The 27,463-nt window shown below is 38.8% G+C and overlaps 1 protein-coding gene across 4 annotated transcripts in view; it reads left to right on the top strand.

Moving 5' to 3' along the window:
- The window catches only part of MCF2L2 (MCF.2 cell line derived transforming sequence-like 2), a 267,461-nt gene that overhangs the window by 43,832 nt on the left and 196,166 nt on the right, over window positions 1-27,463 (top strand). For 3 of the 4 annotated variants that reach the window (XM_086674819.1, XM_086674820.1, XM_086674818.1), the window contains exon 3: window positions 6,872-6,986. In XM_086674819.1, coding sequence (XP_086530945.1) covers window positions 6,872-6,986 — 115 coding nt within the window. Of the gene's footprint in view, window positions 1-6,871; window positions 6,987-16,778; window positions 16,897-27,463 lie in introns of those variants that run through there. The other variant, XM_086674821.1, reaches the window with a different exon arrangement.

The following is a 27,463-nucleotide window of genomic DNA, read 5'->3' as shown; positions in this document are numbered from 1 at the left end:
AATTTAAAGTCTAGTTTGTCTGATATAAGGATGGCTACTCCAGCTTTCTTTTGGCTTCCAGTAGCATGATAAATAGATCTCCATCCCCTCACTCTCAATCTAAAGGTGTCCTCAGGTCTAAAATGAGTCTCTTGTAGACAGCAAATAGATGGGTCTTGTTTTTTTATCCATTCTGATACCCTATGTCTTTTGGTTGGCGCATTTAATCCATTTACATTCAGTGTTATTATAGAAAGATATGGGTTTAGAGTCATTGTGATGTCTGTATGTTTTATGCTTGTAGTGATGTCTCTGGTACTCTGTCTCACAGGGTCCCCCTTAGGATCTCTTGTAGGGCTGGTTTAGTGGTGACAAATTCCTTCAGTTTTTGTTTGTTTGGGAAGACCTTTATCTCTCCTTCTATTCTAAATGACAGACTTGCTGGATAAAGGATTCTCGGCTGCATATTTTTTCTGTCTAGCACACTGAAAATCTCGTGCCAATTCTTTCTGGCCTGCCAAGTTTCAAAAGAGAGATCAGTCACGAGTCTTATAGGTCTCCCTTTATATGTGAGGGCACGTTTACCCCTTGCTGCTTTCAGAATTTTCTCTTTATCCTTGTATTTTGCCAGTTTCACTATGATATGTCGTGCAGAAGATCGATTCAAGTTCCGTCTGAAGGGAGTTCTCTGTGCCTCTTGGATTTCAATGCCTTTTTCCTTCCCCAGTTCAGGGAAGTTCTCAGCTATTATTTCTTCAAGTACCCCTTCAGCACCTTTCCCTCTCTCTTCCGCCTCTGGGATACCAATTATGCGTATATTATTTCTTTTTAGGGTATCACTTAGTTCTCTAATTTTCCCCTCATATTCCTGGATTTTTTTATCTCTCTTTTTCTCAGCTTCCTCTTTTTCCATAACTTTATCTTCTAGTTCACCTATTCTCTCCTCTGCCTCTTCAGTCCGAGCCGTGGTGGTTTCCATTTTGTTATGCATTTCGTTTAAAGCGTTTTTCAGCTCCTCGTGACTGTTCCTTAGTCCCTTGATCTCTGTAGCAAGAGATTCTCTGCTGTCAGCTATACTGTTTTCAAGCCCAGCGATTAATTTTATGACTATTATTCTAAATTCACTTTCTGTTATATTATTTAAATCCTTTTTGATCAGATCATTAGCTGTTGTTATTTCCTGGAGATTCTTCTGAGGGGAATTCTTCCGCTTGGTCATTTTGGATAGTCCCTGGCGTGGTGAGGACCTGCAGGGCACTTCCCCTGTGCTGTGGTGTATAACTGGAGTTGGTGGGCGGAGCCACAGTCAGACCTGATGTCTGCCCGGAGCCCACCGCTGGGGCCACAGTCAGACTGGTGTGTGCCTTCTCTTCCCCTCTCCTAGGGGCGGGATTCACTGTGGGGTGGGGTGGTCTGTCTGGGCTGCTTGCACACTGCCAGGCTTGTGATGCTAGGGATCTGGCGTCTTAGCTGGGGTGGGTAGGCAAGGTGCACAGGGGCAGGAGGGGCAGGCTTAGCTTGCTTCTCCTTAGGTGATCCACTTCAGGAGGGGCCCTGTGGCAGCAGGAGGGAGTCAGATCCGCTGCCGGAGGTTTGGCTCCGCAGAAGCGCAGAGTTGGGTGTTTGCGCAGAGCGAGCAAGTTCCCTGGCAGGAACTGGTTCTCTTTGGGATTTTGGCTGGGGGATGGGCGGGGAAGATGGCGCTGGCGAGCGCCTTTGTTCCCCACCAACCTGAGCTCTGTCGTCCGGGGGCTCAGCAGCTCTCCCTCCCTTTGTCCTCCAGCCTTCCCGCTTTCCTAGCAGAGCTGTTAGCTTATGACCTCCCAGACGCTAAGTCGCGCTTGCTGTCGGAACACAGTCAGTCAGGCCCCTCCGCTTTTTGCAAGCCAGACTCGGGGGCTCTGCTTGGCCGGCGAGCCGCCCCTCCGCCCCGGCTCCCTCCCGCCAGTCCGTGGAGCGCGCACCGCCTCGCCGCCCTTCCTACCCTCTTCCGTGGGCCTCTCGTCTGCGCTTGGCTCCGGCGACTCCGTTCTGCTAATCCTCTGGTGGTTTTCTGGGTTATTTAGGCAGGTGTAGGTGGAATCTAAGTGATCAGCAGGACGCACGGTAAGCCCAGCGTCCTCCTACGCCGCCATCTTCAAGAAAAAAAAGCTGTCTCATGATTTGTATCCAGAAAGCAGACAGGGAAAAGAGAGCATACTGCTTCTTAAAAGCCTCGGCTCAACAACAGCACACACCATACACCATTGACTTGAACCTGGATTGCTTACATAGATACATTTGATAGCATGGGAAGCTAGCAGTGTAGTTTAGTTGTGTGCTCAGAGAGGGTGAATAGCTACCCCCTGTTTATGTATATACAGAAAAAAAAAAAGAAAAAAAGAAAATGTAAAGGAGAGCAATAAAGGAGAAATAAAAGGAAAATAAACATAGTAAAATAATATGTATTTCAATATGTATTTCTAGCTATACTAGAAAAAAATAATAAAGTAGTCAGGTGCTTGGTTACCATGAATGTGATAGCTGTAAATGCTGGGGTGTGGTATAGGTGATCAGACACCCTGAGTAGCCTTACTGTAATGGTTTTCTGAAAGGGTAAATAATGGTTGATACAGTTCTGAACAAAGTTGATACATTCTGAACAAAGTAGGTATTAACTTCCTTGAATGTGTAGGGTAGTTGCATTCTTGAAAAATTTAGTATATATTAAAACCATATAAAAATAACTTCTTATTTGTGACAACATGGGTGGACCTTGAGGGCATTATGCTAAGTGAAATAAGTCAGATAAGAAAAGGCAAATACTTTATGATGTTACTTGTAGGTGGAATCTTAAAAAAGTGAACTCACAGAAACAGAGAAAAAAATTGGTGGTTGCCAGAGGTGGGGTGGGGGTGAGGAAAATGGAGGAAAGTGGTCAAAAGTACACACTTTCGGGGCGCCTGAGTGGCGCAGTCGGTTAAGCGTCCGACTTCAGCCAGGTCACGATCTCGCGGTCCGGGAGTTCGAGCCCCGCCTCAGGCTCTGGGCTGATGGCTCAGAGCCTGGAGCCTGTTTCCGATTCTGTGTCTCCCTCTCTCTGTGCCCCTCCCCCGTTCATGCTCTGTCTCTCTCTGTCCCCAAAAAAATAAATAAACGTTGAAAACAAAAATTAAAAAAAAAAAAAAGTACACACTTTCAGTTATAAGATAACTAAGTTCTGGGGATGTAATGTACAGCATGGTGACTATAGTTAATACTGTATAGTGTATTTGAAAAATGCCAAGAGAATAGATCTGAAGAAAAAAAATTGTAAGGTGATTTGTGAGGTGATGGGTATTAGCTAAACTTTTTGTGGTCACCATTTTATAATGTATACATATGTCAAATCATTATATGCATACCTTAAACTAATACATTGTTAATTGTGTCAGTTATGTCTCAATAAAATGGAAAAATATTAAAAAACCCTCTATTATTATGTATAAAACTGGGTTTATAGGATCTGATCACTATAAATATCACTATAAATGGATTTTTCACTTACATAGAGTTTCTATTAAGATATTCAGAAATCACACAGGATGTGGGACAATATTATGTAGGACAGATGATTTGGTATCCCAGGCCCTGAGTTCTCTAAAGTGCCTCCCAGGAAGTGGTATTGCCATTTTCCCAGCTGAAATTTTTTTTTTTTGGCAGGGAGAGAAAAGGAAAATGGATATTGGAAGGCAAATAGCATTAACTGCCTCACTCTCTCTTTCATTGTTGGTCTTCACCATCTTCTATAGGATTTGCTAGCATTCCAAATTCTCCTCTATAGTAGGACAGAAGTCTCCGTGCCAGCCAACACTCAGACCCTCATAGGAACAATTTTATGTCTCTCAAGTACTCACTACTGTTTTCTGCAGTAAACCTAGTCCTCTTCCATTTAGTGAACAGGTAAAAGTTATGCCAGGAGTACTGAAATTTATTTTATTTAAGTCACCATTTTACTTCCAAGTAATTTGGTGTTCTTTATTTTCCTTGAATAGGGCTTCTTTGGTACGCTTTCATCCTTTTGCATTTCCACATTTTCTCACAAGGTGGCACCAAATGCCGTGGTGTGGGTGGTCAATGGCTGTCTGGAGGCTTAGCTTTGTTTCCTTGGTGCTTCTGTCTGTCACGTTTAATGTTCAACCGCAGGTGGTGTCCCCAGTCAACCTTGGGCCTCTCTGGTGTTCAGTATTGGTATAAACCAAGATACAAGAACACTCCACCTATCTTTCTCCATTTAGGTGTGAAGAGCTTTATTTTATAATCAACAGTAAAAGACAATCATTAAATAGTATAATCATGCCCTAATGAATATTTTTAGGGTGTTTTGATTCCTTAAAATGTTTTAGCCATTTTCTTGGCAAATATTGGCTATGCAATTAGTACAGTGTTATAATGCATTTAAATTTAGCCTTACTGGAGATGTAAATTCTCTTAATTTGCATTCATCTAAGACTTCCTATGGCTGTATGACTGCAAAGAGGAAAAATATGAGGTGAAAGCTGATAGTATCCTGATTTAAGTTGTTTTCAGTCAGCATGATGAGGCATCTTAATCTCCAAGTCAAAGTTTGACAAACATTTAATATGCAGTTAACTGTTTTTTTTAAATTTAAAATAAACGTGTAGAATTATTAAGGAGCTACTTCCTGGAGAAGAATGTCTAATCATCCAGACAAGTCTCACACAGTTTCATTCCATTGCGATTGGTCTCTGAGAGCCTAACCCTACGTGAACAATACCTAGAAGAGACTGGTATAGAAAACTACAAGACTGACTTAATCTTTTCATGATGAAAATTTTTTCATGATGTGCTTGACAGCACATTTTTTGCCTTGGAAGAAATTTACATGGAAAGTCAGAGTATAATCAGAAGATGCTTATCAGGTATGGACTCAGAGCAGCAGAGTGGATTGGATAACCTTAATGGTACTGTCATCTGGTAGACTGGCCTAGATTCTCATGATGGTAGGCCAGGTCCCTCCTTCCTTAGGATAACATCATTGACAAGACATGACCTGCATTTGCTTCTCTGAGTTGCCCTTTTCTGTAATTTCTTCATTGATCCCACACCCTTCTTAATCACACAATTGTCATTAAACCACACCCTGCCCTACCTCTTTCATTACATATGTGAAATACATGCAGTCATTTGTAGTTGGCTTCTCTTGGGAGGCATTATTTTTCTTAAAGTGGTTTCCCTCCATAGACATAACCTGGAAGTGCTCTCAGCAACTCAGCTCCTATCCTGTCAGGGAGGGCATAGATTCCCCAATTTACTCAGTTCTTGGTGCTTAGTTTTTCAGTCTCAGATATATATCTCAGTCTATCTTAGTATTTTCACAGCCTTTCTTGGCCAAAAGCAATACCTAACAGTTAAAATCACTTAGTAAGTCTGTATGTCCTAACAGTTTGGTAGCTGTTTGAAAAAATAATACATGTAAATTGAAAGAAAAAGTAATGTTTACATTTCATTCATGGGTAACTACAATAATCTTGAATCTCGGAATGAGACTGGACATCACCACCTTTATTTCCTGTTCTATATTAATTTTCATACTGCACTTGCTTTTTATCTCAGCAGTCACCAAAACCCCAACTTCACAAGGATGCAATGACTTTCAAAAGAATGTAGTGCAATTTAATGTTGAAACTGTGAACTCCCTCAAGCTAGTAGCATGCATGTTGTCTGATACATGCCAACTATTGCTGTTTCCCTCAAACATTTAAAATATTAATGATGTTCTTGCGAGTTCACCGTGGTTCCCTGGGTACCTGGGACACAATTTGAGAACCACAGGGCTAGAACTCAGTCATGTAGCTGCATCTAGCTGCAAGGAGATGAGGAAATATAATCCATTTAATTTAATCTAGTGGCCTCTGCTCCAATGGATTAAATACATAAAAACTTTTTAAAAATGTTTATCCAGTTTTGAGAGAGAGGCAGAGCATGAGTGGGGGAGGGGCAGAGAGAGAGGGAGACACAGAATCCAAAGCAGGCTCCAGGCTCTGAGCTGTCAGCACAGAACCCAATGAGGGGCTTGAACTTACAAACAGTGAGATCATGACCTGAGCTGAAGTCGGAAGCTTAACCGACTAAGCCACCCAGGTGCCCCTGGATTAAATATTTAAATATTAATTTTACATTTTTATTCTTACAGTGATGTTTTATACCCCTGTTGGTAAGTTATTGAAGGGCAGGTGGTTATTGCCTCCTTGTAATAATAATAAATATAATATTGCCTCCTTGTAATAATAATAACCATATAATGGTCACTATTTATTAAGCACTTATATGTAATAAGCACTGTACTAATGTGTTTTTCATATATGTTCTCACTTAATCTCACAATACCTTTAGAGGTAGGTAAAAATATTATTCCTATTATATATGTATATATATTTATGGAAAATCCTATTTAGATGAACTATCTTTGCATGAAGTCACATAGAAATTAAGTGGCAGAGCAGAATTTGAACCAGGCTGACTTTAGAACAAAACTCACTTGGCCACCATGCTTTAACTTTGACATTTATTGACTACAAAAATTAAGAACAATATTATATATTTGTATTGACATTACTTACTGTTCCACTTGTGCTGAAGTAATTAAATTAGTACTATCTTTTATACACTAACTGTCTTCAGAGGATTTAAAAATTGAATTCTCACAATATCACTTGAGCAAGCCTGAAGAGGAGACTTGTTCAAAATAGTTCCATGTCAGCCTTCACACTTTCTAGTCTGAAATAATACAGATGGAAAAGGGGAAGGCCAGTATGTATCTCCCCACTTGACATTAATCAAAGTCGCTTACCTGCAGAGATGTGACATGAAAACATTTTGTTAACATCTTGACCACCCGTTTTTGTTGCAGGAGGCCGAGGGAAAGACGGTGCCCCCATCATCACTTTTCCAGAGTTTGTGGGGTTCAAACACATCCCAGAGGAAGACTTCCTGAATGTCATGACCTACCTGACTAGCATCCCCAGGTGAGTTGAACACAGCGTTTTGCTGGCTTCCCAGTCACTTAGTTTATTCTGAATTTCCCATGTGACAGGGCTGGGTTGAGATGGAATTTTTGCCGAGTACAGCCCACGCTGGTATGTAGCGTGGCCAGTTTCTCTGATGTATCCCTCACAGACAAGGGATAGGGGAAGAGGCTAGAAAACAATGTCAGTTTTGACTATGATTCACACATAGGAGGTACTTAGTAAACACTGTTGAGTGAAAGAAACATTGGTTGAACATGATAATGCTGCATCTGCCCCTTCAGGTTTATTGCAGTAGAATAAGGTGATTCTAGCTTCCTAGGGCCTGTCATCTGGGACACATGACCATTTCTCAAGGAGGTCAAGCCATATTAGGAGTTATTTAGTTTATCTTCCTTAAATAAGGAGGAATTCTCCATATTCAGATGGAGAATCTAAGGCACAGAGCAAGAAAACAAAGGCTGAGAATAAACTGTGCTTGTAGCTGAGAATATGACAAAGATGTTTTTGGGCATCTGCTGTTTCTCTAGCCCGAGCCTTACACCTTTATCGAGTTGAGTCAGTCAATACCCAGGCTTCCAAGGGGTGGAGTGTGGGACAGAGTTCATATTGATGAACCATTTTACAGACAAAGATAGAGCTGGGAATGAGGCCCAAACCCAACTCTTTGATAGTGCTGTGTCCAGTCTCCAGCCAGGAAAGGCCCTTCCCTCCATGGGTTTATAGGGCTTATGATGTCATCTCTTACTTAAATTGCTGTGAGGTTAGGAATTTACACAACGGCCATGTGTGTGCTGTTTAGCTTGTCTTCCATCTGCCTCATGTGATTTCGGGGTCAACACCAGCTTTGTCATTGGAAGGCCACTTGCAATTTCATCCTGCCTGTGGAGATTAGGAAGTTGAGTTGTTTGCTTTAACCAAAGCCACTCTAAAAGATTTATTTTTGTTTTTGTTTATTACTATTCATATTTCCTCAGAGAGAGCTATGGATTTTATTTTTTAATGCACTTCTTCAAAGTTTATTGCTTAAATTATATGTAACCAATTCCTTTCCTTTCTTCCTTTGATCCCTGAAAGTGGTATGTGTTATGCAGATGAGTAAGGATTTGGGGTTTTGTTGCTTTGAAGGAAGGATGCTGTGTGTGTCTCTGGGCTGTGCTCATGTGGTTCTCTCTGTTGAGACCTTTCCCATCCTTCTTGGCCTGTCTAACTTCTACACATTCATCAGCCTTCAGTCTGACCTCATTTCTTCAAGGAATCTTTCCCCAACTTCAGTTTCGCTCTCACAGACTCTTAATTTCCATAGATACCTGAGCTTAGCTCTTATATAACACTGTAGTATATGGAAATTGTTTCTGCCTTTCCCATTAGACTGTGAATGGCTCAAGAGTAGGGGCCAATGCTTTTGTTTTGTTTTCTTGTTTTTTTTTTTTTTATCCCTAGCTCTAGCACAGTGTGCCCTGCACATAGTAGGCTGTCAGAAGTATTGTCGGTAGAATTTCCAGTTCTGATAGAATTCATTTCAATCAAAAAAAGAGTATTTGCTGTAGGGTGAGAAGGAGGCTGCTGACAGAGAGAGAGGAACTCAGTCCTCACTCCTGCCTTAACCTCCTTGGGTTGTAGGGAGTTGAACCTGGTCTCCCTATTTGGCTCAATTGCATTCCAAAATAATGACACCCAGCAGTTCAGCAACTTCTCCTTCCATAGGGAGCTGCAAAGGAAAGGGTTGAGCAGGGAGGTGGGCAACAGGTGGAAGTGCCTCCACCTATTCTCATTATATTTGGTTAAAACTCACTGTTGAATTTTACTGAATCCCCGATGCAGTCATATGCTAAACAAAATGGGTTGTTTTTGTCTTGTACTTGTAGCCTTTTCTGAGTCACACTGAGAAGCATACGTTGAGTGCTATCTGGACCAGTGTAGAGAGAAGCATAGAGGGGTAGAAACCCTATCTCCTAGATGTAGAAGATAAGACAAAACAAGGGGCTACTGTTTTTTTGGCTTGATGTCTTTTTTTCTGTTCTATATTCCTTATATAATTTCTGGCAAATAGGAAGTTTTTTAGTTTCCTAGAATGCCGTTTGTTTCTTGAGAAAGAATAGCTGTCTGACCAGTTATTCCCCTTTTCTCTTCTTGGCATTTGCTCATATCCACCCCTCTTTCTTTCAGCATAAAGAGCCCCACCCCTCTTTCTTTCCACATAAAACAGAGACAATGGATAAGAAGGCCCAAAAGGGGAATGTGACATGAACCTTGCTTTCCAGGTTCCATTTCAGGTTCCACAGAATGAAACCAGCCTAGTTTTTTATGATTCCTATTTTCACAATATGCATCTTCCTAAGTCTTACAGTGGTAACCAGGCAACAGAGCCCTTCCCAGGTTGCAAAATGTTTTATAGGCAGTTGATAGAGGGCTCATGACACAGAACAAGAATTGATGTACTAGAAGAGGAGGATGGCAGGATATGCAGGGTGGGGAAAGGATATCTCTGTTCCTGAAATTAATAAGGACCTCTCATTGTGGCTGGATTGGGTGAGTGAAGAAAGCTTCCCACGGCAGCTCATTCTTCACTAGATCTTTGCTGAGTGCCAACAGTGTGGTTGGTGTTATTAGGTGCTATAAAGGACCAACAAGGCCAGAAGACAATGTCTTGAACCTCAGGAAGCTCATCACATGACTCTCTTGTCATGATAGCTTGTGAAATATGCCAACAAAGTATTATAGAAGATCAGAAGAGAGAAAAGTCACTTCAGACAGGAAAAACAAGGAAAGCTTTAGGAATGAAGGTGAAAACATAGGTAGGATTTCCACAGGTAGATATGCAAGGCAACATTCCAGAAAGAGAGAATAAGGTGGTGTTTAAGAGCTCTGGACACAGCCCAAATCTGGAACGCAATCCACATTCTACTGCTCACTAGCTGTGTGATCTGGGCAAAATATTTGACTTCTATCCAACCCCCCCTGGTTTTCGAAGTCTTAAAAAGAGTATGTTAGGGGAACTTTGGCTATCCAAGTTGATCAGAACAGAGTGAGGCTCCTTTTCAGTAGTGAGAAACGAGAGCTGGAAAGACATCTGGAAACAGACTAGGCAAGGCCTTTCCCACCAAGTTGAGTAGTTTAGACATAATGGGCAGGAAGAGGTGGCTGGAGGTTTTGAGGTGGGGAATGACAACCAGATTAATCTGGTGGTGGTGTGCAGAGTGGATCAGATGGAGCCAAGAAAAGGATGCAGGAGACTGATTAAGGGCTTCTAGACTCGGATGGGCGCAAAGTGAAAGGGTGTGAGCTAGCGTGTTGACAGGAGGACTGGGTAGAAAGGGATGGACAGAAAGGACAGGCGTTGGGGCCAACTGGGATGGGGGAGGGGGAGAGTGAGAAACTAACGGCTTTAGGAACTGTACTACCAGACAGATCTTACTGCTTGTCTGGGCATGTGGGATTGAGCCCCCATTTTGGTTTTCATTGTCTCATCTTGTTTTATTTCATTACTTTGCCTGGCTCTTCCTTTCCAAAAGTATGCTAGGATGTGGTTCCCATCTTAGCTGCACATTAGCATCACTTGGGGAGTTTTAAAATATCCTGACGTCCAGACCAGACTAAAATCAGAATTTTTCAAGGTGTGACTTGAGCTCCAGTAGTGCTGGAAGCAACTCAGGTGACCCCAGTGTGCAGCCAAGGGTGAAACTCACTGTGCTAGGTGCTGATAGGGAGACACTGTGGTAAAAGGGAAGGAACATTTGAGGTGTGAGGAAGAAAATGCAGACTCAGGCTTAGCTTTTGGATAAGATGCAGTACTGGGGCATGTGGGGAAGTTAAAAGACAGAACGAGAGCAGCACCCGGTCTTCTACTTTTGCCTTCATAGTTCTGTATTTCTTCTCTCTAAATGCAATAAAAGCCAAAAATTCTATTTCCTGAGCTTCCCTGACTCTGGGGTATCTTTGTGAATTATATGTAATACATAACCATTGAATTATAAATCTTCCCACATGGATCTCATGGTATTAAAATATATATAAAATATAAAAAGTATCATTGCCACATCACCATTATGTTTCCAATAACAGCTGAGGGCTCACTTTAGCCTATCAGGTACCATCTGCTATGTATTTATACTACTAAGGGTTTTCAGAATCTATCTTATAACAGTAGCAGGATAAACCTAGGAGTCAGTTTCTCAGAGGTATTACTTATGTAAGATATTGTCACTTAAAACATGTTTCCTGTGGCTACAGATTGTAGCCAAGCAGTTTGAAAAGGCATGAGTAAAAACATTCTGAACCTCTGAGAAGGTCAGCTATTTTTAGATCACAGTTGTTTTTCTCAAAATCAATATTTGTATAACTCAGCATGGATTTTTATTACTGAATTACTCTATTTAGTTTCTTTGTTTTAGTCCAATTCTGAGTTCATTATTTGTAAAGGATTGGGGGGTGCCTGGGTGGTTCAGTCCATTAAGCCTCTGACTTTGGTTCAGGTCATGATCTCGCAGTTTGTGAGTTTAAGACCCGCGTCAGGCTCTGTGCTGACAGCTCCGAGCCTGGAGACTGCTTTGAATTCTTTGTCTCCCTCTCTCTCTACCCCTTGCCCACTTAGACTCTCTCTCAAAAATAAACATTAACAAAAAAAGAATAAAAAAAAAAAGAAAGGGATTGGAGAAAGTATTTATTAGATAGTACGAGAGTCACGTTTCAGAACAGTGGTGAATTTTATGATTATTTACTATTTCTTAAATTTATTAAAAATGTTTATTTATTTTTGAGAAAGAGGAGACACAGAATCCAAAGTAGGCTCCAGGCTCCCAGCTGTCACCACAGAGCCCAAAGTGGGGCTCAAACTCATGAACTGTGAGATCATGACCTGAGCCAAAGTCGGATGCTTAACCAACTGAGCCACCCAGGCATCCCTGATTATTTACTATTTCTAAAGGACCTTTTCTATAATGAATTTGTTGAGAGACCTGTTTAAGTTTGAAGAATTCTCCTATGTCCAGTCCATTTTCCTCCCATAAATTCTGATTAATAGTCTTTGAGATGAGTCAGATCCTCATTTATGATATGCTGTCTGATAGAATGCTGTCTGGCATTTCTACTTTAGGAAAGGAGGGGAGAAGGACATTGCAACTATTTGCCTCGTGAATTATAATGAGAGTTTCTCTTTTGTATTAAAAGACTGAATGGGGCGCCTGGATGGCTTAACCAGTTAAGCATCTGACTCTTGATTTCAGCTTGGGTCATGACTCCAGCATTGTGGGATTCAGCCCTGTGTGAGGCTCCACACTGAGCTGGGCATGGAGCCTGCTTGAGATTTGCTCTTTCTCCCTCTGCCCCTTTCCCCTCTAAACAAAGAAACAAACAAACAAACAATAAATAAATGAAAACACTGAATGAATATAACAATTTGTCAGCTTTAGAAACTAGCCCCACCAATGAAGTTAGTTCATTCTGGGCCTCTTACTTATGGAGGCAATAGAAAAGCACCTGTTTTTAAATGGCTTTGAATAGCATTAATTGGAAAAGATCTGCTTTGATTGAGTGGCAAGGGTGAGGTATGTTATTTCTTGGGCTGGCTGTGGCATTGCTCCTCAGAGTCAGGGAGATGGAATCATTTCTTTGACTTCTAAGGATAGAGGTCCAGGATGGGGAGTCTTGTTGGCCTGTTGCATTGCCCAGGGTGGGTGGATTTGCTTCAGAGCCCTCAGAAAGGATGCCTTGAGAGACCAGACCTTAGACAGCCAGCCAAGACTTGAAATTGGAGAGCACCCCATGGATTTGTTGTGAATAAATGGTAACACTGGCAAGTAAGTCTTATAGGCCAAGATAATTTGAATGAATTATTTTAGAGGGCAGAAAAACATTTAATATGTTAGATTCTTGTCCTTCTCTGTGTAAGACTAGGAGTCTGACAGTATTTCTCACCAGTAGGATGAGCTAGTGTGTGCATAATGGCTTTTCTTTGTTCATTTGCTTTAGAATATCTTAACTATCCTGCATTGTGTCACCTGTCCTTTTCAGATAGGAGCCTACTTTCCCTTTTCCGATATGTTCAATTTAGATTTCTTTAGACATTCAAAGCACAGCCTCTTGCTTGAATTTATGGGTGCTAATGGTTGTAAATATCTGGAATTTGGCCTTATTCAGTGGTATTATCAGTTATAAAGAAGATAATTGCCACAGTCTAACAAATAGACTCATCTATTTATTATGTGATGTGGGTTGTTTTGGTGATGGGGTGGTCTGAAGAATTGAGATGAAATTGGGCAAGATGTTGGGTGTGGTATTAACTTTAAAATATGAATGCTGCTTTTTTTTTTTAAGCTTATTTATTTATTTTGAGAGAAAGAGACAGGGGGTGGGGGGCTAGAGAGAGAATTCCAAGCAAGTTCTACACTGTCAGCACAGAGCCCGACTTGGGGCTCAAACTCACGAACCGTGAGATCATGACCTGAGCTGAAACTAAGAGTTGGACACTTAACTGACTGAGCTACCCAGGCACCCCTGAATGTTGCTTTTTAAAAACCAAGCTTTTGGTGGAGAGCAAGCAGCTCATCATGCCCTCTACAAGTCATTATGTGGTCAGTAATGTTTCCTAAAACTCTGTGAGCCACAGAGCGTGTTGACTTTTGCTGTTTATTTTATTTTTTATACTATTTATTGATTTACCAATTATTACATGGTTCTTTACTATTTATTACTTACTAGTTTAAGGGGTCCTGAGAATGATGGGGTAGGAGGATTCAGTTACTCTATAATACCTTATTAAAAATACCTTATTAAAATATTATTAAAAGACTCTAGACATTATTAGCACAAGTACCTTTCTGATTGAATAATCTATACAACTTCACTGGGATGGTAAACATTGAATTGCATTTAGTAATGATGTGCACTCAGTATTATCAGTCAGAATATTCTAGGTTGAAGGCCATCAAACTTTTTCTGTAAAGGACCAGAGAGTAAATATTGTAGGTTTTGCAGGCCATATGATCTCTGCCTCAGTGACTGAGCTCAGCTGTTTTTGCTGGAAAGCAAATATAGATAATATATAAACCAATGAGTGTGGCTGTGTTGCAATAAAACTTTATTTATAAAATGGGTGTGGAGTGGATTTGACACATGGACTGCAGTTTGTTGGCTCCTGGTCTAGATTAGTTGTTCCCAGACATTAGCATACAGCAGAATTTGGGGGACTTGCTAAAACACAGATTGCTGGTCACACTCCAAGTTTCTGATTCAGTAGGTTTGGATGAGGCCACATAATTTGGATTTCTAACAAGTTTTCAGGAGATGCTACCACTGCTGGTCTGAGGATCACAGTTTGAGAACTATACATAGCTAGTGAAAAGTAAAGCTTAGGACTTAGATTTCTTGGCTCCTGGCTTGGTGCTATTTACACCAACCATAATGCGAAACTTTTAGATAATATTATGGTGGTGATGTCCATGGTGCTAATTTACATATTTGTTTTTATTTTTTGATTATCACCTTTAGACAATATCTTGTGGTTCTTTGCTATGAAAAGTGAATTTTGCATATTTATGATGCTTCTCTGTCCTTGCTCCCTTTCATCCCCCAATTTTTGTTAGTTACATTATTATTTTTAGATCATACAATGGTTACCATGATAAATTTAAATAACACAGTTAATTCTATCTGGTGATGCAGCAACCTTAGATAATATCTGTTGACTTTTTTACCATATATTTCCATCTTTTTTCTGTCTCTCATCTTTGAAGTTCTTCTACCTATATACCACTTTCTTTCAGTTGGTAAGACTTATAATGTATTTTACATTTTTACTATATGTGGGTTTTTCTTTGACTCTAGTTGATTCTATACACAGAAATCAGTAAAATGCATTTATACATGTAATATGTTCATACCTCTAGAGTAAGAAATGTAATTCTATGTCATTAAACCTGTGTCACTCAAAGGAGTGCTACACATGTTAAGGTAAATAGGCTTTCTTTTCTAAAAATCCATGCCACAGTTTAATTCATTTCAGACTCAGGCAATGTCTTTTTTTTTTTTTTTTTACCTTTTCCCTTGCATTTCTTTTGCTTTTTTTTTTTTAAGTTTATTTATTTATTTTGAGAGAGAGAGCGTGTGCACGTGCATGTGTGTGCGACTTACTTTGAGAGAGCATGTGCACGTGCATGTGTGCACAGAGAGAGGGACAGAGAGAGGGGGAGGGACAGAGAGAGAGGGAGAGAGTATCCCAAGTAGACTCTGGATTGCTAGTGAAGAGCCTGACATGGGGCTTGGGCCCAGGAACCGAGATCATGACCTGAGTGGAAACCAAGAGTTGGAAGCTTAACCCACTGAGGCACTCAGACACCCCTCCCTTGGCATTTCTAATTGTCTTTTTTTCTTGTTTATACAGTAGCATATATCTATATTGCATTATTAATATCTTCCAGATTCTTTGTTGTAGAATTTATGTAATACATATATTTTTTTCATGAAGACTTTTTTTGAGGCCCGCTGGCCTACCCTTATAATTGCTGTTATCTGAACCTGTTGCCAGATGTCAACCTGGGATTGCTTTTTATCATATCTCTGGAAAGATTGTTCCTTCTTTTTTATTTAAAAAAATTTTTTGTGGGGGATTGTTTGGGTGGCTCAGTTGTTTAACTGTCTGACTTCGGCTCAGGTCATGATCTCAGCCCCTTCTTGGGCTCTGTGCAGACAGCTCAGAGCCTGGAACCTGCTTCAGATTTTGTCTCCCTCTCTCTGTCTGCTTCTCCTCCACTCACACTCTGTCTGTCTCTCTCTCTCAAAAATAAATAAACATTAAAAAAATTAAAAAAATTTTTAATTGAAGTATATGTGACACACAATGTTATATTAGTTTCAGGTGTACAGCATAGTGATTTCATTTTCATTGGAAAACTTTCAAGTTGTTTCTTTTTCAGAAAAGGTGTATGGTAAGTGAAATGCACAAGATTTAATTTTTTTTTTTTTTTTTTTGTTTATTTATTTTTGGGACAGAGAGAGACAGAGGATGAACGGGGGAGGGGCAGAGAGAGAGGGAGACACAGAATCGGAAACAGGCTCCAGGCTCCGAGCCATCAGCCCAGAGCCCGACGCGGGGCTCGAACTCACGGACCACGAGATCGTGACCTGGCTGAAGTCGGACGCTTAACCGACTGCGCCACCCAGGCGCCCCAAGATTTAATTTTTTTAATTTAATTTTTTAATTTTAATTTAATTTATTTTTTCAATTTACATCCAAGTTAGTTAGCATATAGTGCAACAATGATTTCAGGAGTAGATTCCTTAATGCCCCTTACCCATTTAGCCCATCCCCCCTCCCACAACCCCTCCAGTAATCCTTTGTATGTTCTCCATATTTAAGAGTCTCTTATGTTTTTGTCCCCTTCCCTGGTTTTATATTATTTTTGCTTCCCTTCCCTTATGTTCATCTGTTTTGTCTCTTAAAGTCCTCATATGAGTGAAGTCATATGATATTTGTCTTTCTCTAATTTCCCTTAGCATAATACCCTCTAGTTCCATCCACATAGTTGCAAATGGCAAGATTTCATTCTTTTTGATTGCCGAGTAATACTCCATTGTGTATATATACCACATCTTTATCCATCCTTCCACTGATGGACATTTGGGCTCTTTCCATACTTTGGCTATTGTTGATAGTGCTGCTATAAACATTGGGGGCATGTGCCCCTTCAAAACAGCATACCTGTATCCATTGGATAAATACCTAGTAGTGTAATTTCTGGGTCATAGGGTATTTCTAGTTTTAATTTTTTGAGGAATCTCCATACTGTTTTCCAGAGTGGCTGCACCAGTTTGCATTCCCACCAGCAGTGCAAAAGAGATCCTCTTTCTCCACATCCTCGCCAACATCTGTTGTGGCCTGAGTTATTAATGTTAGCCATCTGACAGGTGTGAGGTAGTGTCTCATTGTGGTTTTGATTTGTATTTCCATGATGATGAGTGATGTTGAGAATTTTTTCATGTGTCGGCCATCTGGACACTCCAAAGAAGTCAGAAACTTCTTTGGAGAAGTGTCTATTCATGTCTTTTGCCCAATTCTTCACTGGATTATTTGTTTTTTGGGTATTGAGTTTGATAAGATATTTATAGATTTTGGATAATAACCCTTTATCTGATATGTTGTTTGCAAATATATTCTCCCATTCCATTGGTTGCCTTTTAGTTTTGCTGATTGTTCCTTTCACTGTGCAGAAGCTTTTTACTTTGATGAGGTCCCAATAGTTCATGTTTGCTTTTGTTTCCCTTGCCTCTGGAGACATGTTGAATAAGAAGTTGCTGCCAAGGTCAAGGTCAAAGAGGTTTTTGTCTGCTTTCTCTTCAAGGATTTTGATGGCTTCCTGCCTTACATTTAGGTCTTCATCCATTTTGAGTTTATTTTTGTGTCTGGTGTAAGCAAGTGGTCCAGGTTTATTTTTCTGCATGTCGCTGTCCAGTTTTCCTACCACCACTTGCTGAAGAGACTGTCTTTATTCCATTGGACATTCTTTCCTGCTTTGACAAAGATTAGTTGGTCATCCGTTTGTGGGTCCATTTCTGGGTTCTCTATTCTGTTCCATTGATCTGAGTGTCTATTCTTGTGCCAGTAGAAATGTACAAGATTTTAAATGTCAAAAAAATGGCTGCACTTTGTCCTCACACTTGATTGGCAGTTTGTCTGAATATGGAATTTTTTTTATGTAAAATAGCATTGATGCATTGATTTCTAGCAGCCAGTGTTTAGTAATAAGAATGCTGTTCTGTCTCACATCTGAGTCTCATTCCTTCATAGGTAAGCTGTTTCTTTTGTAACGTAGGAAGCTTTTGGGTTTTTTTTTTCTTTAGGTTTTGTAGGTTTGAAATTTCATACTTTTTCTTTCATTCTAATGGACCTTAGAACTGGAGGTTCAAGTCTGTCTTAGGCTTAGAATTTTTTCTTTATTTTTCTGTTTTTTTTTTTTTAATTATATTTTCCCTCCAAGTCTGTTTTCTAGCTTCTGGAACTCAAATTAGAGGGATATTGTATCTTCTGAATTTCTTTTCTGTGTCTTTAACTTTTCTTTCATATTCTTCATCTTTTATCACTTGACATTTTTAAAATATAATCTCTATGCCCAACATAGGGCTGGAACTCATAACCCCAATATCAAGAGTCACATGCTCCACTGACTGAGTCAGCCAAGGGCCCCACATTTTATATGTATACATAGTCTATTAATGTCTTTGCTCTTTTTTCCATTGAGGTGTTTTTTTTCTTTTTTTTTTTTTTTTACCTTTATCTTCCTCTTCATTTTTAAGAATTCTTTATGGATTAAGGATATTAGCCCTTTATCTGTGATGTATGCTGCATATATTTTCTCTCACTTTTTATTGTCCTTTCACTTTGCTTAGGATGTTTTTGGCCATGCAAAATTTTTATATCATCAGATGCATCAATGTTTCTTCTATTGCATCTGGATTTTGAATCATTGTCAGAAAACTTTCCTATACCTAGGTGATAGGGGAATTCACCCATGCTTTCTTGTAATAAATATTTCCTTTTTTACAGTCAGCTTTGATGCACTTGGTGTTTATTTTTGTGTGTGATATGAAATATAGATATAAGTTTATCTTTTTCCAAATGGATGTTCAGTTATTCCAGCACCAATAATTTTAAGAGTTCATCTTTGCCTCAGTGATTTGAGAGTTAATTGGTCTGTCTATTCATAAGTGAGTTACACACTATTTTAATTATAGAGAATTTAAGTATGGTTAGCATCTGGTAGGATTAATTCCCTTTCCCCTCCAGGCCCCTTAAGCTTTACTTACTTTTTTCATTTTTTCCCAACTGTTCTTGTTTTCTTTGTATGCATCTTGCTCCATTGAAAAATTAAAAAAAAAAAAAAAGCTTGCTGGTCTTTTCATTGGGACTTTGTTAAATTTATAAAGTAACTTAGGGAAAAGTGATATATTTATGGTGTTAAAATAATCTCATCAAGAGCATGAAAAGTCTTTCCATTTGTTAGAATCTACTTTTGTGTCTTTAGGAGTGTTTAAAAACTTCCTGACATAGGTTTGTACATTTATTGTTAAGTTTACTCCTAAGTATTTCATCATTTATTGCCATTATAAATGAGATCTCTCTACCATTATGTCTGTTAACTGGTGATTTTATTTTTGTACTGTTTTTATTAGGTGTAGGTATTAATGTCATTCTTGCTTCATAAGTAGTCTTTTGAAGTTTTCTTTCAGTTTTTATGCTCTGAAACAATTTTTGTGGCATTGGGACTTTATGGTCAATGATGATTTGAATTCCCTTCTGAAATTCCTCTGTGGATCTGGGCCTTGATAACTTTCTCTATTTCCTCTATGGAAATTGGTCTGTTTAAACTTTGTATTTCTAATGAGATCAATTTTGGTAAATTATATTTTCCTAGGAAATTATTTATGCCTTGGTCTCTGAGTTTATTTGCATAGAGGTATATGCAAAGTTTCTTGAAGATTTTAAGTTTCCGGTGTTTCAGTGGTTATTTTTCTTTTGCTGTTTCTTAGTTTGTATAACTGTTCTTTGTCCTTTCCTTGCCCTTGATTAAGTTAGCTAATAGCTTATTTATTTTGTTAATTAAAAAATGGGATTCTGATTTATTAGTTAGATCTATTGCTTTCTTTTTCTCTACCTTTTTCATTCTGTCTTTATCTTTAATACCTTCTTCCTTGTGCTTTTTTTTTTTTTTGGTTTTTCTTTATTTTTTCTCATTTTTGAGTTGAAAATTAAATTTATTTTCTTTCTTTCATTTTATTGATATAAATGTTTAAGGTTATGAATTTTCTCTGATCACTGCTTTAAATATATTCCATAGATTCTGATATGTAGTATTTTTATTATCACTATATTTTAGAAATTCTGTAACTGTATTTTATATTCCCTCCTACTAAAGAGTTGTTTAATAGAAGGTTTTTAAATTTTTAGGTTTTTTTTTTTTTTGTGGTCCATATCATGATCAATTTTTGTGATGTTTCATGTGTGCTTGCGAGGAAGACAAATCCTCTATTACCAGGATATTAAGTTCAACACATATCCCTTAGATCTTACTTATTTATTATATTTGTTAGGTCTTCTATAACCTTTTTGACATGGTGCCTATTCTGTCTTGTGTTCAAACTGGTATATTGAATCCTCCTGTGTAAAATGTATTTCTGTCTCCTTAGATCTCCTATAGTTTCTGCCTTTAAAAAGCTGGTTATTTTTGTGAATGGTGTAAGAAAGTGGTCTAGTTTCATTCTTCTGCATGTTGCTGTCCAGGTCTCCCAACACCATTCACAAAAATAAACTCAAAATGGATAAAGGACCTGAATGTGAGACAGGAAACCATCAAAACCCTAGAGGAAAAAGCAGGAGAAAAACCTCTCTGACGACCTCAGCCACAGCAATTTCTTACTTGACATATCCCCAAAGGCAAGCAAAAGGCATTTGCCCCAAAGACATCCCCAATTAAAAGCAAAAATGAACTATTGGGACCTCATCAAGATAAAAAGCTTCTGCACTGCAAAGGGAACAATCAACAAAACTAAAAGGCAGCCAACGGAATGGGAAAAGATATTTGCAAATGACATACCAGACAAAGGGCTAGTATACAAAATCTATAAAGAGCTCACCAAACTTCACACCTGAAAAACAAATAATCCAGTGAAGAAATGGGCAGAAAACATGAATGGACACTTCTCTAAAGAAGACATCCAGATGGCCACAGGCACATGAAAAGATGTTCAACATTGCTCCTCATCAGGGAAATACAAATCAAAACCACACTCAGATACCACCTCATGCCAGTCAGAGTGGCTAAAATGAACAAATCAGGAGACTATAGATGCTGGAGAGGTTGTGGAGAAATGGGAACCCTCTTGCACTGTTGGTGGGAATGCAAACTGGTGCAGCCGCTCTGGAAAACAGTGTGGAGGTTCCTCAAAAAATTAAAAATAGACCTACCCTATGACCCAGCAATAGCACTGCTAGGAATTTACCCAAGGGATACAGGAGTGCTGATGCATAGGGGCACTTGTACCCCAATGTTTATAGCAGCACTTTCAACAATAGCCAAATTATGGAAAGAGCATAAATGTCCATCAACTGATGAATGGATAAAGAAATTGTGGTTTATATACACAATGAAATACTACTTGGCAATGAGAAAGAATGAAATATGGCCTTTTGTAGCAATGTGGATGGAACTGGAGAGTGTTATGCTAAGTGAAATAAGTCAGGCAGAGAAAGACAGATACTATATGTTTTCACTCTTATATGGATCCTGAGAAACTTAACAGAAGACCATGGGGGAGGGGAAGGAAAAAAAAAACAGTTAGAGAGGGAGGGAGCCAAAGCATAAGAGACTCTTGAAAACTGAGAACAAACTGAGGGTTGATGGGGGGGTGGGGGGTGGGTGGGTGATGAGTATTGAGGAGGGCACCTGTTGGGATGAGCACTGGGTGTTGTATGGAAACCAATTTGACAATAAATTTCATATTAAAAAAAATAAAATAAATTGGATTATTTGGGGTTTTGGGTATTGAGTTGTATAAGTTCTTTATATATTTTGGATTCTAACTCTTTATTAGAAATGCCATTTACAAATATCTTGAACCATTCATTTAGCTGTATTTTAGTTCCATTGATTGTTTCTTTCACTGTGCAGAAACTTTTCATTTTGATGTGGCCTCCAATAGTTTAATATTGTTTTTTTTCCCCTTGCCTCAGGAGACCTATCTAGAAAAATGTTGCTATATCTAATGTCAGAAAAGTTACTGCCTGGGCTCTCTTCTAGGATTTTTATGGTTTCAGGTCTCCCATTTAGGTCCTTAATCCATTTTGAGTTTATTTTTGTGTATGGTGTAAGAAAATGGCCCAGTTTCTTTCTTTTGCATGATGCTGTCCAGTTTTCCCAGCACCATTTGTTGAAGAGACTGCCCTTTTCCCACTGGATATTCTTTCCTGCTTTGTCAAAGATTAATTGACCATATAGTTGTGGGTTTATGTCTGGATTTTCTCTTCTGTTCCATTGATTTATGTGTCTATTTTTGTGCCAGTACCATACTTTTGATTATGATAGCTTTTTGGTATATCTTGAAATTGGGGATTGTGATACCACAAATTTTGTTCTTCTTTTTCAAGACTGCTTTGGCGGTCTAGGGGCTTTTGTGGTTCCATATGAATTTTAGTATTATTCTAGTTCTGTGAAAAATGTTGTTGGTATTTTGATAGGGATTGCATTAAATGTGTAGATTGCTTTGTGTAGTATAGACAATTTAAAAATATTCATTCTTCCAGTCCATGAGCATGGAATATCTTTCTATTTGTTCATGTCACCTTTAGTTTCTTTCATCAGTGTTTTACAGTTTTCAGGGTATAGGTCTTTTACCTCCTTGGTTAAGTTTATTTCTAGTACTTTATTATTTTTGGTGTAATTATAAATGGGATTGTTTTCTTAATTTCTTTTTATGCTACTTCATTATTAGTATATAGAACTGCAATAGATTTTTTTATATTGATTTTGTAATCCTATGGCCATATTGAATTCATTTATCAGTTCTAGTGGTTTTTTGGTGGCGATTTTAGAGTTTTCTCTATATAGTATCATGTCATCTGCAAATAGTGGAAGTTTTACTTTTTCCTTTCCAATTTGGATGCCTTTTATTTCATTTTCTTGTCTGATTGCTGTGGCTAGGACTTCTAGTACTATATTGAATAAAAGTGGTGAGAGTGGACATCTCTGTCTTGTTCCTGATGGAAGAGGAAAGGCTGCCAGTTTTTCCCCATTGAGTATGATGTTAACTGTGGGCTTTTCATATATGGCCTTTATTATGTTGAGATATGTTCCCTCTAAACCTACTTTGTTGAGAGTTTTTATCATGAATGTGTGTTGTACTTTGTCAAATGCTTTTTCTGCATCTATTGGAATGATCGTATGGTTCTAACATTTTCTCCTATTGATGTGATGTATTTGTTTCATTTATTTCTGTTCTAATCTTTATTATTTTCTTTCTTCTACTGGTTTTGGGCTTTGTCTGTTCTTTTTCTAGCTTCTTTAGGTGAAAGGTTATGTTGTTTATCTGAGATTTTTCTCTTGTTTGAGGTAGGCCTGGATTGCTATAAACTTTCTTTTTAGAATCATTTTTGTTGTATCCCAAAGATTTTGGACCATTGTATTTTTATTTTCAATTGTCTTCATGTGTTTTTCAATTTCTTCTTTGATTTCTTGGTTGACACATTCATTTTTTAGTAGCATATTATTTGACCTCCCTGTATTTGAATTCTTTTCAGATCCTTTCTTGTGGTTGATTTTTACTTTCATAGCATATGGTCAGAAAACATGAATGGTATTGACTTCAATTTTTTTAATTTGTTGAAATTTATTTGTGGCCTAATATGTGATCTATTTTATTTTATTTTATAATTATTATTTTTTTAATATATGAAATTTATTGTCAAATTGGTTTCCATACAACACCCAGTGCTCATCCCAAAAGATGCCTTCCTCAACACCCATCCCTCCCTCCCACCCCCCATCAACCCTCAGTTTGTTCTCAGTTTTTAAGAGTCTCTTATGCTTTGTCTATGTGATCTATTTTAGAGAATGTTCCATGTGCAATTGACAAGAACGTGTATTCAGCTGTTTTAGTATGGAAGATCCTGAATTTATCTGTTAGGTTCATCTGGTCCAATGCATCATTCAAAGCCACTGTTCCCTTGTTGATTTTTTGTATGGACGATATATCCATTGATGTAAGTGGGGTGATTAAACAACTCCTACTATTATTGTATTCATATTAATTACTTTCTTCATGTTTGTTATTAGCTGCTTTATGTATTTAGGTGTTCCCATGTGGAGTGTGTAAATTTACAATAGTTGTTTCTTCTTGTTGGATTGTTTACTTTATAATTATATAGTGTCCTTCTTTGTCTCTTGTGACAGTCTTTGTTTTAAAGTCTATTTTGTCTGATGTAAGTATTTGTACCCTAACTTTCTTTTCACTTCTATTTGCATGATAAATGCCTTTCCATTTCTTCACTTTTAATCTACATGTGTCTTTAGGTCTGAAATGTGTTTCTTGTAGGCAGCATATAGATGAGTCTTGCTTTTTTATCCATTCAGTCACACTGTGTCTTTTGATTGGAGTATTTAGTCCATTTACATTCAAAATAATTATTGATAGGTATGTACTTATTGCCATTTTTTTTACTTGTTTATGGTTGTTTTTGTAGTCCTTCTCTGTTCCTTTTTCTTCTCTTGCTGTTTTTCCTCACACTTTCCTGGTTTTCTTTAGTGATATACCTGGATTCCTTTCTTTTTATTTTTCACTTATCTATTGTGGTTTTTGATTTGTGGTTACCATTAGGTTTGTTTATAACATCTTCTGCATTTAACAGTCTATATTAAGTTGATGGTCACTTAAATTTGAACCCATTCTTTACTCCTCCCCTTCCCTCCCCCATGTTTTAGGTAAAAGGTGTCATACTTTATATCCTTTTATTTCGTGAATCCCTTGACTGATTTATTTTATAAATTTTATAGATTTTATAGATATATTTAATTTTCTTTTGTGCTTCCTACTTTTCTTACTCCTACATGTGATCTTCCCTTTCCATTCAAAGCATCCCCTTTAACCTTTTTTATAGGGCTTGCTTAGTGGTGATGAATTCCTTTAATTTTTGTTTGTCTGGGAAACTCTTTATCTTTCCTCCTATTTTGAATGATAACCTTGCCAGATAAAATATTTTTGGCTGCAGGTGTTTTTCTTTCAGCACTTTGAGTACAGTCTGCTATTCCCTTCTGGCCTGCAAAGTTTCTGCTGAAAAATCAGCTGATAGCCTTGTTTTCTTTTCTTTCCTTGTTTTCTATTTGCTTTTCTCTTGCTGCTCTTAAAATTCTCTCTTGATCATTATGTTTTTCCATTTTAATTACTGTGTGTCTTGGTATGGATCTCCTTGAATTGATTTTGTTGGGGGCTCTCTGTGCCTCTTAGATCTGGGTTTCTGTTTCCTTGTCCAGATTTGGGAAGGTTTCAGATATTATTTCTTCAAATACATTTTCTGTCCCCTTTTCTCTCTCCTCTTCTCAGGTCCCTACAGTGTGAATGTTATTACAGTTGATAATGGCACTGAGTTCCTTAGGTCTGTTTTCATTTTTAATTTTTTTCTCTCTCCTGTCCAGCTTGATTGCTTTTCATTATTCTGTTCTCCAGGTGGCTGATCCATTCTTCTGCTTCCTCTACTCTACTATTTATTCCATCTAGTGTATTTTTAATTTCAATTATTGAGTTTTTCATCTCTGATTAGTTCTGTTTTATGTTTTCTGTCTCTTTGTTAAGGTCTCACTGAGATCTTCCACTCTTTTCTCAAGTCCAGTGAGTAGATTTATGGCCTCCATTTTAATTCTCTATTACACATATTATGTATCTCTGTTTCATTTAGCTCTCTTGCTGTGATTTTCTTCTATTCTTTCATTTAGGACATATTCCTCTGTCTCCTCATTTTGTCAAACTCTGCTTCTGTGTGTTAGGAAAGTCAGCTATGTCTCCTGCTCTTGAAAGTAGTGGCCTTATGAAGAAGAATTCCTGTAGTGCTTTGCAGTGTAATGTCCCCTATTCATCAGAACCTGGTGCTTCAAGGATATCTTCTATGTGTGTTGTGTGCACCCTACTGTTAAGAATGAGTCACTTTTACCTTTGGTCCAGTTGCCCACAAAGGCTGTCTTGGCCTGTTGTGGGCAGGGTTTGTTCCCTGTGTTGTTAGTGGGCCAGTCTGGGACCATCTTGGGCTTGAGTTGAGTCAGACCAGGTGTTTGCACAGAGATGTGGTGGCATGGAACTGCAAGGTACTTTCCCTATGTTGTTTACTGAGAAGCTTTCATTAGTGGGCAGGGCTTATAGTAAGATCAGATGTCTGCCCCCAGCCCACTGCTAAACCTGCAATCTGACTTGTGTGTATGGTTATCTTCCCCTCTCTTCAGGGCAGAAATCACTTTGGAGTAGTGCTGGTCTCTGTTGGGACTGCTTGCAAACTTCCAGGCTTGTGGCACCACTTTGGCCAAGGGTGTATTGGAGGGCACAGGTCCACAGGAGAACACCAAGTTGGAGTGTGTGATATTAGCAAGGTTTGCGTAGGTCTGCTGTGGGAGGGGACCTCGAGCGCTTTAGAAATCACCTGTCACATGAGTGGAGGGGGGTAGTCCTCTGGAGAGTGTGTGGGCATGGTGCCAGCAAAGTCCATAGGTCTGCTATGGAGGCTGGGTTGGAGGGGGTGTGTCTACACAAGTGTGTGGAGGCAGGGGTGCATTGTTAGTGAGCTAGGTAGACAGTGTTGATGCTGCACTCTTTACGGCAAGTGTCTCTGTATCTAGGTTGGCAGGGAGGGAAAGGATGCCCACCAGCTCTTTTGTTCTTGAGAGAGGTCTCTCAATGACCCCTACTCCTCCAGCACATACTCTGAGATTAGTAAATAGATCTCCTTCCTGTATACTCCAGGCATTTTTCTATGCTGCATCTCAGTGGGGCTGTTTGTTGTGCTGTCTCTTTAAGAATGTGGACTCAGTTTCTTATTGCTCTCTCTGTTCTCCCAGAGTTGAGCCTTCTGATTTTTAAAGTTCCAACTCTTAAGCCCCATTGATTATAAGAACTAGTGAAATTATGTCCCTCTGCTTTTCAAAGCCAAGTATTATGGGGATTCATCTTTTCTATGTGGGCTTCCCATGCCTTGGGTGCCTGGTGTGAGGGTCTGATCCTCTTCCCTCTCTGTACCCTAGGTGAACCTCCCTCCTGTGGACAGTCCTGAGGGGTCTGTTCAGCTTCCAACAGTGTCTCCACCTTTCTTACCCTCTTCAGTGTGGCTTCTTCTCTACATTTAGCTGTGGAGTTTGTTTTGCCAGACTTTGGGTTGTTTTCTGGGTTATTTACACTGATGTGGGTGTTGTCTAGTTGTATCTGTGGGACACAGTGAGCTTAGGGTCTTCCTACTCTACCATCTTTCCCAGAAGTCTCTAGTCCATTTTAATTATTTTTTAATTTTATTTTTTATATTTTTAAATAAATATTTATTCATTTTCCTTTGAGAGATTGTAAGCAGGGGAGGGGCAGAGAGAGAGGATGACAGAAGATCTGAAGTGGGCTCTATGCTGACAGCAGTGAGCCCAATGTGGGGTTTGAATTTATGAACAGTGAGGTCATGACCTGAGCCAAAGTCAGACACTTAACCAACTGAGCCACCCACGCACCCCAATTTTAAATAAAGACCTTAGTTTTTTCCTACAGAAAAAATGGGAAGCCACTTTCTACTCTTGAGGAGACATCAAAGAATACATAAAAGATGACAAAAGTTGAGGTTCTAGGTTTGAGGAGAAAGGGAAGATATAATGAAGAAGTTGATATATTCAAAAGATCAAAATAAATTGTCCCCTATGTGTTCCATCCTTAATTTGAGATTACCTCATAATCTTTTCCAAACTCTAAAAATTATC

This window comes from Puma concolor, chromosome C2 (genome assembly GCF_028749965.1).
Source record: "Puma concolor isolate L17-30 chromosome C2, mPumCon1.1.hap2, whole genome shotgun sequence".
Taxonomy (NCBI): domain Eukaryota; kingdom Metazoa; phylum Chordata; class Mammalia; order Carnivora; family Felidae; genus Puma; species Puma concolor.
Note: the sequence above shows the minus strand (reverse complement) of the source record. Positions and strands in the feature narration are given on the sequence as shown.